At 40.3% G+C, this 19,403-nt stretch overlaps 1 protein-coding gene across 1 annotated transcript in view; it reads left to right on the plus strand.

The window, feature by feature from the left end:
* The first annotated feature begins 430 nt into the window (after positions 1 to 430).
* Positions 431 to 19,403, plus strand: part of SH2D4B (SH2 domain containing 4B) — a 68,113-nt gene continuing 49,140 nt past the window's right edge. Inside the window, exons 1-3 of the mRNA XM_042863263.1 lie at positions 431 to 614; positions 15,447 to 15,606; positions 18,099 to 18,246. Of these exons, the coding sequence (XP_042719197.1) occupies positions 431 to 614; positions 15,447 to 15,606; positions 18,099 to 18,246 (492 nt within the window). The remainder of the gene's footprint in view (positions 615 to 15,446; positions 15,607 to 18,098; positions 18,247 to 19,403) is intronic.

Below are 19,403 nucleotides of genomic sequence, written 5' to 3' on the forward strand. Positions count from 1 at the left end.
CTTCAGCCGAAAGTCTCAGACTTTCATTATATTGAATTTCCTTCTACTCAAGGGAGCAAAAATGATGGGTGCAGTCAAGAATCCCTTATTTTTACCTGTTTGCAGTCGGGAACACTGAAGGGTCTTATTTCTTTTGGTCTTTTCATTTATTTCATCATCATTCTCCTTTCCTCCCCCCTCATTTCACTCGACAACTGTCACTACCTTTGGTGGATGAGATAAGCAGAGAACTCTGTCAGTGTAAGAGAAGAGGAGCAGAATATGCCTGCAAGAAGAGGGACAGAGGAAGAAGAATCGAGCCTGTGCTGGGCTGGCAGATGAGGGAGAATTCCTTTGCTGCAGGTTGCTTTCTGGAGTGCTGTAGGTGGGATCTCCTCGTTGAACTGAAGGTAGTTGGGAGCAAGTTTCTCTCTTTGCTTTTGGAGTAGTCATGCTGCAGCAAATTTTGCGTGATATGTATATCGACCCTGAGCTCCTGGCAGAGCTGAATGAAGAGCAAAAGCAAATCTTGTTCTACAAGATGAGAGAAGAGCAGCTGAGGCGCTGGAAGGAGAGGGAAGAGAAAGCACGAATGGAGGAGGCTATGCTGACAAAAACAGCAAGGCGAAAACAAAGTAAGCTTGTAACCTCCTCCTATGCTTGTTCTGGAGCTGGGGAGATGGGCATGCAACTGGCTGTGATACAGCATTTCTGAAACAGATTACAAGGAAGCTTGCCAGCTGTCCCCATAGGCAAAACAGGCTTGGGCAGCAAAAACACAGTTCCTGCTCTTTGTCTCTCAAGGCTAATTCTTTCTCCAGGGAGTAATTTAGTGTGGGAGCAAGGGGAATTGTTTCAAAGTGACTCTTTCAGACAGAAATCACCGCTCCCATTTTTTCAGTGGTAACTGGAGATTACCAGGTCTCCCACTACTGAGGCTTTTTTCTTTGCCTGCTATCCCTTTACTTGCTCTTCAGTCAAGTGGAAGGTAGGCTTACCTGTGCTGTTGAGGTTTCTTAACTTGGCATGTGACATGTGACTGGATCAGAAGATAGGTTCATGAATTGGAGCTGGTTGGGAAAGGTTGACTATGAATAAGATGTTATGTAAGAACAGCCACACCATGTGAGTTTAGATGTCCAGCTATACAGTTTTGAATAGATGATAGAAAATAGGACAAAAAAGAGAAATTGTGGGAAAAAAAACATGAAGATGTGTTTTCATGGGATATTTAGTGAAGCTGCAGAGCTCCATCCTCAGTCTGTTATGTGTGCTGAATGTGTTGGCTGAGAAAGCAAGTGAAATTATGGGGAATAAAAGAAAAAAAAATTTCCACTTGGTCATTACCGAGTGTTTGATCTTGGGTTCAACTGGTTTAGAATAAATAGAAATATTTCCTTGTTTCTTTTGTGTAAGTGGCTTCCTACTCTTTCCTCATCTAGAGGATGCATGATAGAAAACTATTTTCTCATGAAAATGTGGTTGCAGCCATTCCTCACTCAGCAAGGAGGTGTCACAGAGATGTGTCAGACACTCCCTGTGAAATGCTAAAGATCTCATCCGATCTTTAAATCGATTTAAGTCTGAACATTCGAAATCACTAATAATCCTGGGTAGCTGATTACAGCTGCAGTCACTATGTAAAGTGTTGCTCCTGTTAACTCTTTGCCATAGCAGAAGGCTTTGCTTTGAGCACCTCAATGCAGATACATTATTGGATTCAGTTGTCAGACTTCTTAAGAAGTTTAGAGCAGCTGAACCTTACAAAGTACTGAGTATATCCAGTCAGATACTTGGCAATTCAAACACTATGACTAAAGAAATGTATTTCAAAGCAAAATTAGTTTTCAAGACTCACTTGAAGCTAGGGCCTTTGTAAAATGACTCCAGGGTAGGTAACAACGGTAGCCTAGAAATGAGGGGGGAACATTAAGAACAGTCTATTTAGAAGTAGTGAGTTTGAAGTGTCCCCTGAGAGATGACAAGGTAGAAGTTGGGAAACCAAGTTGTGTCTAGTTTCTGTTTTCTTCATCTTAGTGTTCTTACCGTGAATATCTCTCCTCTAAGAAAGATGGCATTAGGATCGCTTCTCTCATACAGCACAATAACTTTGTTCATCTCGATTGATTTGTAGCTGGAAAAAAATATTAAAAATGTCTTTCAGATCCTTAAACCAAAACAGCTGTTTATCATCCAGATAATCTGCATTATGCTCATTCTTTGGGAAAGATGGATGCAGCAAACTCTAGCTGCAAAAATATTTATGTGATGATTTGTCACAGTGTTGACATCTAAATTTCCATATATAAACTATGCATTAAACCTGTTCAGCTTCCTACTACAGGAGACTATTTTCTGGGTAATTAATTTTCTGATTTATAAAGAATTAGAGGAGGAGGAGAGGAGCAACACAGTAACTTTTAGATTGCGTTTGTACTGACAAAAATGTTCACATTCGCCTAGAGTAAAATGTCACATCAACTTTCTATTTTACATATTACCAAGACTGCTCTGAAAGTAGTGCCTTGTATTTTACTATGTTGTCCCACAATGTCAGAGGCAGATTCTCAAAATATGGCATTTGGGCCACCGATACCCATTACATGCTGTTGCCATGAGACAGATGGCAGCAGAGGGGCAGTCTGACAGAATGGTGTCTGACATGGAAGGGCACACGTAGCAAAGATGTGTCATTGAATTCCTCTGTGTGGAAAAAAATTCCAGCTGTTGACATCAGTTGTCACCTGTTGAACACTTATGGAGACTAAACAATGGATGTGAGCACAGCGAGGCAGTGGGTTGTGCTTTTCAGCAGTGATGTGAAAGATGAGCCACATATCATACACAGCTGTCACACCACCAAATGAAGAGCATCTTGATCAGCTCATCCATGTGAATTGATAGATTATGACAAGGGAACAATGGATGGAGCAGAATCTTGGCTTCAAAGCATTGGAAACCATGGTGGCAATACATGGGAAGAGAAAGAACACCATATGGTATCTGTGAGGACCTCTTGAACTAATAGAAAGTTGCAGATGATAGTTGCCTGAATTATGTCATAAGAAATGATTAAATGTGGTGTTGCTACTATAAGCCACTGTCAAAACTGCAGTACGTGGGGTGGCTACATGGGTTCCCTGCTGAAGAAGTTCAAGACACAGCCCTCAGTGAGTAAAGTTATGTGTACAGTTTAGGATAGAAAAGGGGTGATTCCTCTGAATTCCCTGAAACCCACACAAACCATCAACTCTGACTGCTACACTGTGACCCTGACTAAGCTGAAAGCTTCAACTTGCAGAATGTGGCAAGAATAGAGGATGACCTTTCTCTTGCAACGTGATAATGCCAGGCCCTATACTGCTTTGAAGACTGTGGAGCACTCTGCCAATCTTGGCTGAACTGCACTACCATGCTTTCCATGTTGTCAGGATTTGGTGCCTTCGTGAGTTCAATCTGTCTGGGCTGATGAAAGATGGACTGCATGGGCAATGTTTTCCTAGCAACAATGCCATAAAAACAGCTGTGAAACAGAGGGTCACTTTGCTGGTGTGGATTTTTACAAGTGTGACATATGGGCTCTTGTTCATTGCTGGTGAAAATGAGTAACTAATGATGGTGACTGTTGAAAAATAGTGCTGCGTAGCTGAGAATGTGCTCTCTCAAACACTGTTATTCTGCTCTGTGTATTTGTTGTAGTTTCCATGGAAATGAATAGGAGGCATTACTTTTGGAGTGACCTACGTACCTTCTTAAATTAACAATTTGAATTATCCTTTCGGTTTGACTGAAGATAAAAGCATACCACATCCAAAAGAACTGTACTGGAGAGCTGATCTTACAGAAGCTTTTGAGAGAGAACTATTGAAATTAAAAGTTGAGGAAGTCAGGCATTTGGTTCCACTGAAAATATATCTTAACTTTCATGATCTAATGTTTCTAATCAAATGGCTCTTCCATTTTCTCATAGATAAAATACTTACTTATGAAACCCATACCCTGCCTCTTTGGGAGGGAGTAGGGTGAGGCAGTGCAAAAGGAATTGGTAATAATAAACATTTCTTCAGAAGTGTTCCAGAAGGTGCTTGGGCTTGAGCTGCAGTCCTATGCAACAACTGGTACAATTCTCCTCCCGTTCAAGAGCTCACCTTTTATTACTCTGCAAAGCAAACAGCAAATCAAAAGGGGTGCATTTCTCAAAATTTTGCAATGACGGTGAATGCAATTTTGATTATTTGGCATTACCTTAATGTCTCTGCCAGGAAGGTCAGCTCCATAATCTTCTCAGGCATGGAGCTGAGGCTCACCAGCCTGTAGTTCCCCGGTTCTTCCTTTCTCTCTTTTTTTAAAATGCAAGTGATGGTACCAGGGACTGCGCTTGGCAGCCATGACTTTTCAAATAGGACAAGATATCAGTGAAAATGAGAGTGCTGATGTGAGGTGAAGAGTGGTTACACAAACCTAAGAAGATTTCTGGTCTCTAAGAGCAGGACTCTAAACTTGCTGGAGAAGGGCTTAGAGGCCCTTCTAGGCCCCTTAGAGGCCTTGTCTGCTGCAGGCCGCTGGAGCCATTCCACTCTGATCTTCTTGAGTGTCATCCACGTCAGCTCTTTCTTGGAAGTCCTGGTTTGAAGCACAGCAAGCTGCACTGTGTAACTGGCTTGCCATACAAGGCAAGATATGTTGTCTTGCAGAAACCACGAGCCCAGAGTTGGGGAAGAAAAGGATGGCACTCATAGGTCAAATGAAAAGATTATTTTTGTTCTTGAGTTAAAACCACCCACAGGTTTAGGGGATGTTGCTCAGTGTGATAACTTTTCAATTGTTGTGGAAACTAACTAGCCAAGGCCTACAGTGATTTTTTATTTTTTTTTATGGGGACACCAAAGAACAGAGATTGTCTTAGATGTCCTGTTAAATGCTATGAAGCTTGATGTAAGTTGTTGAGAGAGATTAGCAATAAAAACAGTATAGCATTCTACATGAAATCAGTCTCAGTCTTTGTGTCTGAAGAAAATAATATTAGCCTTCATCAGTAACAGCTAAATCATACCTGCTTTTACGTTTGAGTTGGTTGGTTCGTGTGTCTTGAGGAAAAGGTCACAATTGAGATTTATATCAGACTGAGCCAATGTTAAAGATAGTATTTTATTTTGAGCATGAATGAAATGTTTCCATGGTCTTCAACAGCTTAAAATTCCTCCCTTTTTAAAATATAAATCAAGGTGTTAAAGGAATACTATAAAGGAGTCATTTCTCTGGGATGAAGTATTTCCTTTAGCTGACAGTGAATTGCTCTGATGCTTTTACTGTTTCTACCAAGCCTGTGTTTGTACTTTCCCTAGAATGTATTGGTAGAATTTGAGCATTGCTTTGGGGTCCTCCCAAAACAACATTATTTAATGAATTTATTCTAAGTTCAAGCAAGTATTTTGAAGCTTTTATTATGACTGGTGGCTTTTTCTGAAAGAGCTTGAAAAAGGAATAGAGTTAGTGGAATTTAGAAGTTGTCCTCTATTTATAAATAATTCCTTAGCTGATCTTTCAGGGATATTTCTTCATTGTAATAAAAACAGGTTGCCTTTTCTCGTTGTGCTAATACCTCTAAGGGAAGCCTCTTTAAAAATTCAGGATTCCTTTGGGATTTTCTCAGTGGACTGACAGGCAGCTTTGCAATTTGCAATGAAGTGCATTTATGTCATTAGGCAGAAGCCCTTTAACTATTATAGTGGAGTTGGGACTAAGCGAAGAACGCTGCCAGTTTGGATTTTGACTCTTGTGCTATCCAAAGCTGTTAGAATACCTAAAATGAGACTTCAAAGCCTATTGAGCTCTAGGAAGCTGAAGAGCAGCCATGTGGGAGGTAAGACAATGTGGGACTGTTGCTACTTATGCTGACATTTACTCATTGTGAACCGCAGCTCAGGATGTTCAGACAGGAGCTATTTGTAAACTCTGTTATTTACCTGTCTTTAACAAGCATAGCTGGGAGAAAATTAGGTAGGTTTATCACAGCATGGCTAGAAAATAATTTTTCCGTCTAAATGACATTTGTGTTGGAAAATCATTGGAGAATAGATGAAGCAATTTGAAAGCAAGTATTTCAAATGTCACAAATGGATAGTTGGAGGATAGATCACTGTTGCAGGTGAAGACCAGCGAGTACATGTTTCACTGTTTGCATTTAAGGGTGCGTGGATGTACAAAGTGACATTCCTCTACATTTCTGAACTCAGGAATGTATTCCTCATTTGTAGTAAATCTTCTCTACGTCCCGGTAATGCTTAGCTAAGGCTTGGCTAACACTACAGAGGCATGCTCCTCGCAGTATTCATTGTCTTGTTCCCTGTGTCACTGGATCTAACCAAAACTATCAGACTTGAGTATTTCCAAAGTTTCTGGCTGTATGTGGTCTTGAATTCTGTCAAGTCTCATATTTGTTTTGAATTCAGAGAGGACTGAAAATGTAATGAAAACATTCGAATAATTTTTATTAGGGATTTGAGCCAACTAATTTGAAATTGTTGGAAAAGCTTTGATGTAGCATTCACAACATATATATAGTAGCCTGTGATGCGATGCATTGTTGTTAGTACTAGATACCTTGGGGCTCAGATACCTCAGCTGCTCAGGGTTCATGCCGAATGTGGCTCTGTACTGAGCTGTGCTTAAACAGTAGCTTCTAAATGTTTCTAGCCCCAGCTTGAGAAAAGCAAACATCTCTGACCCAGATATGTACCAGATGGAACAAATCCAGAGGGACTTCTCTGCCCTCCTTGGATTAGCCCTTAAGTCTGTGCTTTTTAGTCTCATCCTCTGCCCTGCAGCTGACTTCGCTGTTTTGCAGAAACATAAGAGCAGAATATTGCTAGCTACGTAGGTCTTATTTCAGCCAAGGTTTCTTTTGCGTCTGTGTTCTGAGAGGCTACTGGGTTAATCGAGTCACTGGCAGGGAGACAATTGCTGTGTTCCTTTGCTGATGGTTCTGCTGAGCCCACCGGGACACAGAGGTGGTAGACAGGCTTTCTTGTGCATAGTTATGCTCTGGTAATGATATGAGGTTGTGACTGGTTGCAAGCTCATGAATACTTCATATGGAAATAGAGCAGCACTGCAACCAAGGGGAGAGTGAGGTTTCCCCAAGCTAATTCCATATATTCTTGCAATTTGTCCCTGTTTTCAATAGAAGCACTGGGTTTTGAAGGAAGGATTTGGAAAAGATAGGAAAACTTGATGAGTTCAAGTGAGTGATGGGTTTATTCAGACACTGATGATGGTTCATTAACCTTCCAATGCACTTCTGTGCTGTGATGATGGAAAATCTCGCTGTGGTGGGATACCAATGATTTTCCATCAGCCCTTGAAGTAGCCATGCAGACTTGCTTTAATTTATTCTGTAGTAGCAGGTAAACTTGGATGCTTTGTGATAGCTCTTAGTGAGAAATAAGCTTTGCATATAACTTTTACTGTGTATAAAAGATAATTGGGATTAGGAATCAGAAATTATAGTGCTTTTTCCTTTCTTTTTTTCAATGAACGGAAAATAAATGAATGCTATTGATGTAAATGTGTTCATAAGCTTCCTCTCTGATCTCATATGCATCTGCACTCTTATACCATTTCCAATGAAAGGGACATAAAAATGGAGTGACTTGAGCTTGCTGCTAAACTGTAATTCGTAGAGTTACAGCAACGTCTTTAAGCTCTGAATGTTACTTCCCAGTTGAAAGTGGGCAAAGCATAAAATTAATAGGCATTAGCGTGCTTTGCCCAAGGAGCCAAGAAAATATTTGGGGCATACTGGAAAGAGATCAATTAAGTGCTATTTTATTTTTCATTTGTTCACAGTATTCAAACCTCTGATATTGCAAACCCATTTTACCTTTGAGTGTTATGCGTGGATATTTTTGCCACATTTGTTAATTACCAGAGTCTGATTTGGGTAACTGTCTCCTCGCTTTGTTTGCTCTCTTGCAGTCACTCTTCCTTTATTTAATCCTGCAGGGGTATATTGCAGCATAATTATTTCCATGGCAACAGGCTGTAATTCCATAAACATAAGATTGGGTTTGTTATATGATCAGAAAGCAGCTGGAGAGCCATGAAGGCTCATTTTTCAGTGGTGCTGAGATCCTGCAACCCTTGCTGATAAATTAATGTAAACCAGCTGAATTCTCTTGCTCCCCCTGCAAATCCTCCTTCAAATAGGAAGGCACACAACTCTGTTGGAATTGGACAGCATATAAAATAAAATGCTGGGGGGCTGCTTGAGAAGTTTAGAGTTTTTCCCCATTTTCTTACTGTCTCAAAGATTAGTTTGAAGCAATGGAGCTCTCAGAATGTATTCTTGGAAGAGATGGGTTTGTGGCCCTATGACTACTAGCAGGGGTGGAGCACATAATTAACTGTAGTATATCTGCAGTTTATTGTGGGATTATGTTACTTTCATTGCTTTCATCATTAACACCTGTAGTGGAAATGCTAAATCATGGCCTGAAGCAGTGATGGAGCACCTGGTGGGAAGGCAGGGCCAAGCCAGGGGAGCTGAGGTGCACACAATGCAGCTGAGTGACAGGAAGGGCTGGAGCCAGGATCCACCCCTTACAGACCTCATTTGGCAGTGGAGGTGAGGGTTTTTTTTTTTTTTGTTGGAGATCTCTGCCTACCCGAGATCTTCTGAAAGTAAGCATTTCTTTCTGACAGCCTGTAGTTGTTGTGTTTGAGCAAATTTTCGCTTGCTGCAGCCCGGGACCTTGCTTTCTTGCTGTGCTTTTCATTGTGTTATACCACTTATTTATTCCGTGTGTATTTTTATGGATCTACAGATGTTAGTATTCAGGAAAGTGCATTCTGTCATTTTATGTCTTTCAGAAGCATTCACAGAAACATGGATTGTCTTTTCTCCTTAAAAAGAAGGGAAATGGTGAGTGGCTAAGCTCAGGAAACTGATAGCTTAATATCCTCACCATCATCTTTATCAGTGTGTTTCTAGTATATGTCTGGTACCTTATAAAACTGAGCGCAACCTCATGTACTCTGCTGACTATGAAAATGCAAGCCTCTACCTTAAAGATGTAACAGTTGTTTTTTCAGAAAGCTAAGACTAAAATCTTATATGAAACACATAGTGCTCAGACTAGAGTATGCCACGTATCTGTGTTCCCAAAGAACAACAACAGCAAAAGTAACCCCACAAACTGCATTTATCTCTGACCAACAAAGGCAGATCAGACCGATCAGTTTGATGTCAGCAGTGAATGCTCATGCAGCCTATTTCAAATGCAGAATAAAGTTCAGGAGCATTCTTCTAGTGCAGAGTGAGAGAAGGAATGCTTTTAAAGAGTGGGTCAAAAGATATTTATCTGACTACAAAGCTTTTCAGCTAGTGAGGAAATCAAGTAATTTGCTGTTGCAGAGATCTGTAGCTTCCAAGTGGGAGAGCTGTGGTGGGAAACCAAACCTCAGAGAAACAAGGCTGTTCATTGAAATAGCAGGCTGTTTTGAGAAAGTGACTTTTTAGCAGACTTTGAAAGCCCTTCTGTGCTTCTCAAATTATAAATCAGTGATCTTTCCATTTCCTCAATTTGCACTTGACAGAGCTTGTAATATTCCTTGTGCTACAAAGGCAAGGGGGATTACTGGTGCTCCCTGTTTGGCAGGGCTGAGTGGGCAGGTGCGGGAAAGTAACAGCACAGCTGGGAGGCCTGACACCATATCAAGCCTCTGATGGGCCTTCGAACTCCTCCCCTGAAAACCAGGGAGATGGATCACAAATAAGAATTGTCAAGGGTGTTGTAGCTGTTAAAACAATAATGAGCGAGCTCAGAGGATGGAACCGATTCCAACGATATCCTGTTTGCTCTGATTATTGCTATTTTTAAAGCCCTTTAATTGCAAGCGTGTTTGAAAATGAAGCTAGATAAAACTGAACTCATTAAAAAACCAACTGTGATTCTCCTCCTCCATCCTGATCAGCAGAAGCAATGAAAGATGGGGAGACTTGTGCAGTTCCATTTGCTGTAAGCCTCAATCGCAGCATGGAAGCCTGAACTAATGCAAGCTGATCCCTCGTTTAGTATAAGCGTTGCCTGCAGCGGGATCCTCCTCACAGGCCCCTTCCCCTGATGGCTTTCACTCTTGTCTAATGTTGCTAATGTTCATGTTCTCTGGCAGTGCTTGGCCGTGGCAGTAACGATATCCTGCATACACTGAGGATTTCTTAAGGCAAGCCCAAAGGGCATCCTGTTGTGATGTACAGCCCAGCCCATGGTTGAGCTCCAGCTCAGTGTGTGAGGTTGGCATTATTGCTGGTAGAGAGAGACTAGTAGTGCTTGCAGGTGAGACACTTGACTTGCTCTCTAGGGTGTTGTTTTATACTTACATAGCTTCTATGCCGTTTACTGAATAAACACAAATAAATAGAAAGATGACTTGGTCATCTTTGATCAGTTTCGATTGTGTGTATGCATTTGTGTTTATAAGTGCAATTTTATGTTGCTGTTGCTTCAGGTTGTAGGTCTCAAAGTTTGCATTGTTATCTCTGTGCTGCAAATTTAGCACGCTTGATTTTGCATTTGCCTAGTGTAAGTGGTAATATGGAGCAACCTATTTACTGGTCTTATAGCAATATAGCTGTAGCTTCGGGAGACCTCAGTAAGAGGTGCTCCTCCATTGACAGGTTAAGAGAATTGCAAGAAGTAATGTTGATTTGTTGAGTTACTACAGAGTTGATGTAGCCAAAAAACATGATAATATTCTGTACCTTTATAAATTGTTGGTCTGAGCAGTAGAGCTAGAAAAAAATCCTGGTGAATTATTCAGTACATTTTCCTGATAAGGTAATTCTTGCTTCTGAAATGCTTGTTTTTTTTTTTTTTTCTGGCTTTCTCTCCTGGACTAATCTTGATGTCCAGTACTTCCTAATGCTAACTATTCACAGCCTGCCACAATCTGCAGGAAAAGAGAAGTATTTCTGTAATCCAGCACCAGGCTGGGACTCAAGAGATGATTTTATTTCCTGATTTTGTATTAGGTTTTATTCCTGGGCTCAGATGTCTCTGTTTCTGAAGAAGAGAAATGAGATTCCCTTGTTGCTTTCTCACTGAGACTTCTAATTTATTTAGTTAGGACCTGTCTTTTCTTTTTAGACTTATTTGAGTTTCTCTATTTCCAATTTGTTGCATTTAGAAATAAATTATATGAATAGGATATGTATATTCTGAAAAATGTAACACTTTAGAAGTGTCTCAAAGTATAAATTATTTTAATATAATCAGCCCTCAATGGTAGTAATTCTGCACTAGTAAGGCAGACAACGCTAGTTTCCTGAAAATATTGAGGAAAAGAGTTTTCTGTGCTCTCAGCTCATATCTTGGAGTTGGTTCTACAGTTTGAAAATGCAAGCTCAGTATTGTTGGCCCAAAAGGCCTGACAGTGACCACTGTGAACTTGATCTTGAGACTGCAAATGCCTCCTATATGGCAGGAATTCCATTTTCACAATGTCAGATCTTCTCCCTGAGTTATTTCTTTTCCTGACCACTCATATTTTTTGGTTGTTATTTTGTGCTAAGAAAGTGCAAGGTTTTATGATCAGATTGTGCAGTAAAGCCAATCTCCAACTTTATAGGGAATGAAGCTCGAGTAGATTTAAGGTACGATTTGCATGGGAGTCATTTCTTGACGTAAAATGGAGAATAGTTGAATTTGAAAGTTTTTCTCATGCTCTAAAGAAAAAGGTGAATATAAGTTTATGTGCTGAAGTTCAAACATAATAAATTTGTATGTGTAGAAATCTACCTGTTTAACACTGGAACTTCAAATTGCCGGATTTTTGATAGCTCTTATCTTCCAACTTGAACTATGTCTGTTAATATAGCAGTATACAGTACTGCAGTATAGTACTTAACCTACAGTATATTGCACCCATGTTTTTCAAAATGCTATGTGTATCTATTGTCTGTAGACTTACAAGACAGATCTATTGTTTTAAAAGGAAGAGAGAGAACAATATCTCAGTATGGGTCTACAAATCAATTACTTGTTTTAAGTGGCTCGGTAATTATGGTTAAATTGTGTGTCTGAGAAACGTATTAGAATCACAGAATAATTTGGGCTTGAAGGGACCGTAAAATCATGAGCCACCTTTTACTAGATGTGGTTGCTTGAAGCCCCCCACACTAGCCTTGAGCACCTCCAGGAATGGCACATCCACAACTTCTCTGCACAACCTGTTCCAGTGTCTTGCCTCTCTCATAGTGAAGATATTTTTTTCCTATTTCTAATCTAAATCTTCCTTCTATTATTTTAAAGCCCTTAACCCTTTTCCTATCACAGCATGCTCCTTTAAAAAGTCCTTCTTCAGCTTTCTTGTAAGCCCCCTTTAGGTACTGGGAGTCAGCCATCTCTTCTCCTGAGAGAAAAGGTTCCCTGAGCCTCTCTTCACAGGAGAGAGGTCCTCCTGCCCTCTGAGCATCCTCATGACTCTCCTCTGGACTTGCTCCAACAACTCCATATTTTTTTGGGCGGGGGTAGAGGGGGGAGGAGCACAGTAGTGCAGGTGAGGCCTCATGAAGGTGGGGCAGAGGGGGATTATCACCTTCCTGATCAGCTGGCCATGCTGTTTTTCATGCAGCCCAGGACTCAAATGGCCTTCTGGACTGCAAGCATACGTTGCTTTCTCATGCTGAGAAAGTACCTGACACAAGTGCAGGATCTTGCACTGAGGCCTTGTTGAACTTCAGGAGATTTCCGTGACCCTACTTCTCGAGTTTGTCGCGGTCTGTCTGAATGGCATCTTTCCCTTCAGCATGTTGACCGCACGGTTCAATTTGGTGTTGTCACAAACTTGCTGAAAGTACTCAATCCTACTGTCTGATGACAACAAAGATAAAATTAGTGCTTGTCCCAGTCCTGATCACTGATGTCCACCTGGATGCTGAGCCATTGACTGCAAACACTGTGAATGCTACCATCCAGCCAATTCCTTACCCATCAAGTGGACCAGCTGTAAAATCCACATCTTTCAGATGTAGAGCCAGTTTCCTAGGAAATCATTCTGTACTTCTCAGGATGTAAAATGCGTGAAATGCAGTAGATGACAGCCTTAGGGACACATACTGATATGACCAATCTGTTCTTGGTAGATGGTTTTCAAATGTTGTGTAGAAAAAAATACAATGCTAACAGAACACAATAGAACCACAGTAGAATACATTCACATTTGTATCCTGAGACATAATCTGATAGACTGTGAAAGGACAAAGCATTTGGGGGTTATTGAAGGGAAACGTTACTAGCTTAAATTTTTCCACTCAATGAAGTTAGCACCATTACACCGACAGAGGGAATTCTTACAAATCACTTTTCAAATTTGATGTAGAATATCAGCTTTCATTGAAATATTTGATATGTTTGTTGCCTTCAGTTTGCATTGTAAACATTTATGAGAGAGGCTTGGCACTGGCGTGACCTGCTGCTTACAGCCCTGCTTCCTTCCCTTCTGCAGTTTTCTCTCTTCAGTTTTTGAGATCTCAAAAATACTTTTGATTATACATTGGGAAACCTTAATCTGGTTAAGTGGATATTTGCCTTCTTGTAGAACAGCAAGTAGTTAAAGATGGTAGGAGTAGCAAAGGTAATGAAGTAGAGAAAGTTGTAAAACAAACAAAAAAAAAGTAAAACAAAAAACTGCAAGTGAAGGTTCAGATAGGACCAAATTTATTTTAACTCCTACAAGATTGATCAGAAAAAAACTAGCTAGGAAAATGTGGGCTGTCCAATTCTTCATATCTTGAAATGAGGCAGAAGCCTTCTGGAGGGTAATAAGCGGCCACCGAGAATTTACTGGTCTCAATATGAAGGCAAGAGGCTAAAATCTAGTGGAATGTATGAGGTCTGCTCTGAAAATAATGCCTTTTATTTTATTACATTGGCTCACAACCTCAGAAGTGGGTGTTGGTGGTACGGCAGTAGAGGCTGAACCTTCCCACCAGTATTCCATTACATTTTCTTGCTGTGTCACAGATGGTGGCAGAGAGACACTCTGACAGAATGTCATGGGAGTGCATATGAAATTAAGATGTGTCACAGAATTCCTCTGTGTGGAAAAATCCATTAACAGTTGTTGATGTTTGCTGAATGTTTACAGAGGCCAAACAATGGATGTGAGCACAGTGAGGCAATGGGTGGTGTGTTTGGTTACTTCTGTTGATGCATATTTTTACAAGCATGGCATGCAGGAGGCTCTTGTTCATCACTGGTGAAAATGCCTAGGTAATGGTGGTGACTATGCTGAGAAATAGTGTTTGTTAGCTGAGATTTGCTCTCGAAAACAGTATTATTGTTCTTTTTATCCATTGTCCTTTTTATCCATTGTCCTTTCCATGGAAATAAATAGGAGGCATTACTTGTGGAACAACCTGCTTAATGTAGAGCAAATGAGATTAATTGCTGATCCCTTGTGGCCTTTTAGTCTGTATTTTTTTTATAAATGATTTTCATTGTCTATCTTGGCTGTAGTGTTTGTGGTGGAATGTCCTTTTGTGAAGGACAATTTCAATAAATCAGCAAGAAGTAAAAAATGGATGCAAAGTGCGTTTCCACTTATTCCTTCTTATGAATCTCTAAAATGTATGAATTAAATGTACAAGAGTGAGGTGGTGTATATGACTTAAAGTTTAGTCACATCGCATCTAATCAGGTACCCTTTGTACTCAGCAGGAAGCCTTTCACAGATGTTTTGGAAATGAATGCTTGCCAAACATTTGTATTGTCAAGAGTGCACAAGCTGTGTTGGTGAAATCTCTCTGCCAACACAGCCGTAGATTTTTGCATAGTATCTTTCATGAAAACTGATCCCTGTGAATTGCCTACTGGAACAGAAACGCTTCTACTGTTGAGTGGTGTGCTCTAATGTGTAGGCTTTCTGTAACTGCTTCATACAGTGGAAGCAGGGAATTCCTCAAATTTTGTGAAGGTTCAGCTTGGGTCTCTGCATGCCTGACGCTCAAAATTCTCTGTGGGCTAAAGCATTTCTAGTTGTATAATGCTACTTGTTTCTATCTCTCCATCTCTTTTTCTCTTCCTTTGTTCATCCTTCGCTGAATTAAGCAAGACAATATAGTTTTGCAATTAATAAAGGAATCTTAGTCCCTAAGTTCTGGAGAATACAACAGAATTTTATTTTTTTTAATTATTATTTTTGGTAGAGCAATGAGCCTTTGAAGATTATATGCTTTGAATTGTACAAACACTGTCTTCCCCACTTCTAGCATGGTGGATGGGTCAAATCTGTAGATTTCATCAAGCCTGATGTATCTTATTCTGAGTAGTAAATTGCTTCCCAATTATGATTTTCTGGTCTGGTCTTCTATTTTAATGTAAGAATTTGAGCCTGCACTTACGTGTTTGCTTTTTCCTTTTTTTTTTTTTTTTTATTTTTTTTATTTCTGCTGTTGGCTGTTGCAGGTAATGGCAAACACGTGCAGTGGCTGCGTGGGAAGGATGGTGAGGTCTGGGTCTGGGTTATGGGAGAAGCCCCAGATGACAAGCCGTATGAACAGATATCAGAGGAGCTAATAGCTGAACGCGCCAGGCAACAAGCACAGAAGGAGGCAGAAGAGCTATGGTGAGGATTTAAGAATCTGAATTCAGGGTCCACTTGGCATTATGGGACACATGGCCTTGTAGAAAGGTGTGAGGTAATGGTGGGTAAAAAATGGTAAGTATGTCTTGTCAACATTTGCTTTCATTTGTTTTTGGTGATATTTCATTCTGTGAAAAAATAAATTTTATTTTAATATTTAAAAAACAGAAGTCTTCTTGCACAAAAAATTGTAGTGAACATTTTTATTTTGGGGAATTTTGCTAAACTATTGTCCAATTTGTAAGTAAATAAAAAAGAGGGAACTGGCAGAGGAGATTGCCAAGTTGCTCTCTGCTGACTTTGAAAGGTGATGGAGAATGGGAGAGATGCCTGAGAACTGGAGGAAAGCCAATGTATATCACTCTTCAGAAAAGAAAGGAGGGAGGACTCACCTGCATCCCTGGGAATGTGATTTTTCTTAATGTCATCTCCAAGCAATATAATTTCCAAGCAGGTGAATGAGAAGCAGGTTATCTGGTGCGTAAACATGGATTCACCAGGGGAAAGTCGTGCTTGATGAGTCTGGTAGTCTTCTATGATGTCATGATCTGCTGAGTAGATGTGGGAAGAGCAGCGGATGTTGCAAACCTTGACTTAAGCAAGGCTTTTTACACTGTCTTCCATAATATCCTCGTAAGTAAGCATAGGAAGTGTGGGATAGATGAGCAGACAGTGAGGTGGATTGAGAACTGGCTGACTGGCAGAGCTCAGAGGGTTGTGATCAGTGGCACAGAATCTATCTGGAGGCCTGTAGCTAGCAGTGTTCCCCAGGGGCCAGTGCTGGATCCCATCTTCAACATCTGCATTGGTGACGTGGATGAAGGGATAAGAGTCCACCCTCAGCATGTTTGCCAATGATACAAAGCTGGGAGGAGTAACTGACACACCAGAAGGATGTGCTACTTTTCAGTGAGACCTGGTCAGACTGGAGAGGTGGATGGAGAGGAACCTTCAACAAGGGCAATTGTATAGTACTAAAATGAAAGAGGAATAACCATGCACATTGGTATGGGATAGAAGCTAACCTGCTGGAGAGGAGCTCTGCGGAGAAGTACCTGGGTGTCCTGGTGGACAACAGGTTGGCCGTGAGACAGCAGTGTAGATGGCCTTGTCGCTGAGAAGGCCAACAATAGCCTGAAGTACATAAAAAGAGTGTGACCAGCAGGTTGAGGGGATTTATTCTCCCACCCTACTCTGCTCTGTTGAGGCCACACTTGGAGTACTGTGTCCAGTTCTGGGCTCCCCGGTTGAAGAAAGACAGGGAACTACCGGAGGCAATCCAGTGGAGGGCCCCAGAATGACTGGGGAACTGGAGCATCTCCCCAGCAATGAAGGGCTGAGTGACCTGGGGCTGTTCAGTCTGCAGAAGATAAGACTGAGGGTGGGTCTTACCAATGCTTATAAATATTTAAAGTGTAGTAGTCAAGTGGATAGGGCAGGTTCTTTACACTGGTGCCCAGTGACAGAACAAGGGACAGTGGATGCAGGCTGGAACACAGAAAGTTTTACCTGAACACAAGGAAGCACTTCTTTACTGTGACAGAACACTGCAAACAAAGTTTGTCCTGGCTCAGCTTTCACTGCAGCCCCTGCCTGTCCCGTGATTCTGTGTGTTTGAGATGGTGAAATCAGAAAATATTTGTTGCATCTATGCCCACAACAGAGATTTTGTATGTGTAATGCTTTTTTTTTTTTATTATTATTTTCCAATTGGCTTCATGTGCATACTGCTTGTGTTAGTTCTTAACCCAGCAGTTCAGAAGCTGATTACTACAAGTGCCATGCTGGTGTTTCCAGTAGGGCTGATTCCAGCTTTCATGAAGATTGAAAAGTCTTTTGATGCTTGATGTTGTGATGTTGTTGGGACGTAGGCCACCTGCTTCCTGCACTTAGTTTTGCAGTTCAGTGCACAGAAGTAACACATTAAATATTGGATTATTCAGTATTATTGCTTTTCATATCAGATTCTTCTTGCTTATAATGATAGCAGATTTAAGCAGGGATTAAAACTTCACCATGTGCTCTGTGCTCCTTTTAGGCTGTCACAATTAATAAATGCTCTACTGTTAAAGTTTTGCAGACATTTTCACTGGTTTCACTATTTGAGAGAAAATAAATTCCCACGGTTTGCTAGATGGATAGGAAAAATCTGTTTTCGGCCAAGGAAGACAGGACATGACTGGAAAATAATAATAAAAAAAAAAAATTGATCTCATTTAGAAGATGCTATATTAATGGGACATTTACTGGAAATTGAAAAAGTTTCTTGTCCAGATGGTTATCTGAAATCCATTCCTCAGAGGTTTCTTGTTAAGTGTTTTTTCTTTTGTATTTCCATGACGTTTAATTCTAATCATTTGTTGCAAACAAGGATCTACTACTGACTAGAATTTGATCTTCAATTTAAAAAAACCCTCAATAACCATGCCTTGAATTATCTTCAATCATTTTTATTTTCAAATTCTTTTCTGAAGGAGACAAAAAGAAGCTGAAATTACAAAGAAATTCCGGGATGCTATGGCTCAAGAAAAAGCCAGAATAGTAGCAGAAAAATGGAAAATAGAAATGGAAGATCGAAAAGCAGCAAAATTGGAGGAGGAAAAGATTCAGGAGGATCTGAAGGTTTGCACAATCATATTTAGGCTTTAAGTGTTCTTACATAGATTCAAAATTCTTCTCAGCTTTGGTGCATGTTTATTAATAAGTTTTAAGAACCAAAGTTGTGTTTTTTCATCCTGGAATATGCAAATAGCTACATGGTTCTCACCGGCACAGCTGGGTGAGTGATGGGGAAAAAAATTACATATCTCATTCAAAAGTGTCAGGACAATCATATGGGTTATTCAGCTCACACACTGATGGAATTGTTTAGTCAGCTCTACTGAATGAATCATACTGGGGGAAAAATGTTCAATTGTGGAATGTATCTTTTTAAGCTAGTCTTTTTGAACATATTTGATGCATTTTGTGTGCATTGCTCATACATTTGACTTAAAAATTCTCTCTCCACATTCATTAAGGTAATGAACAGTGGATCTTTCTCCTACTCAACATATGGGAAAAAGCTTTGTTTCATGAGGTTCATTTACCTGATTTTTATTGACACCATTGTGAATTTTCCATAAACTCGGTTACAGTATTTTAATGTTGGTTTGAAATACTTTTTTAAGATTCTCTTGTCAAAGATAATTTGAAGACAAGACAGGAAATGCAGATCTCTGTTTCTTTCGATTTATTTTGTAATGATAAAAACAGGAAAATACAATTGTCTTAGTGTGCAGAGAAATTATCATGACTTCTGAGACTGAGATGTGTGCTGTGGGACTGCACAAGATTGATGCAGCTGGGTTTCCATGGAGAAAACCTGTAGCAAAGCATGACTCCTAGGAGATCTACATGCAGCCATTTCCATCTACACCCCGCTCACTTTACCCAGTTGACAGTTGGCTACTGTCATTTTTCTCTTCTTGGGATGGTGATTAAATGCATGGAAACTGTGGATGGAATCCTCACCTTGTCCCTCTGTAACAGGACAAATTTTGAAAATCTCAGTGTTTATTTATATGGTTTGATTCCCAACTAAAGTCAGCAAGTTACTTGTCTATCTATAAACAGTGGGGCTGGGATTTGAGGATGGCTATATAGCAAAAAGCCTCTGCAGCACAAAGTTGCTGATTTACCTTTGCACAATTAATTTGAACTCATAGGAGAGAATAAGGCTTTTGAAAATTGATGTCAATGAGTAATGAAACTATACCTTTCAAGTAGCTTTATTAATG

Source organism: Lagopus leucura, unplaced genomic scaffold (genome assembly GCF_019238085.1).
Source record: "Lagopus leucura isolate 7727_CA_CO unplaced genomic scaffold, USGS_WTPT01 Super-Scaffold_739, whole genome shotgun sequence".
Classification (NCBI taxonomy): Eukaryota; Metazoa; Chordata; class Aves; order Galliformes; family Phasianidae; genus Lagopus; species Lagopus leucura.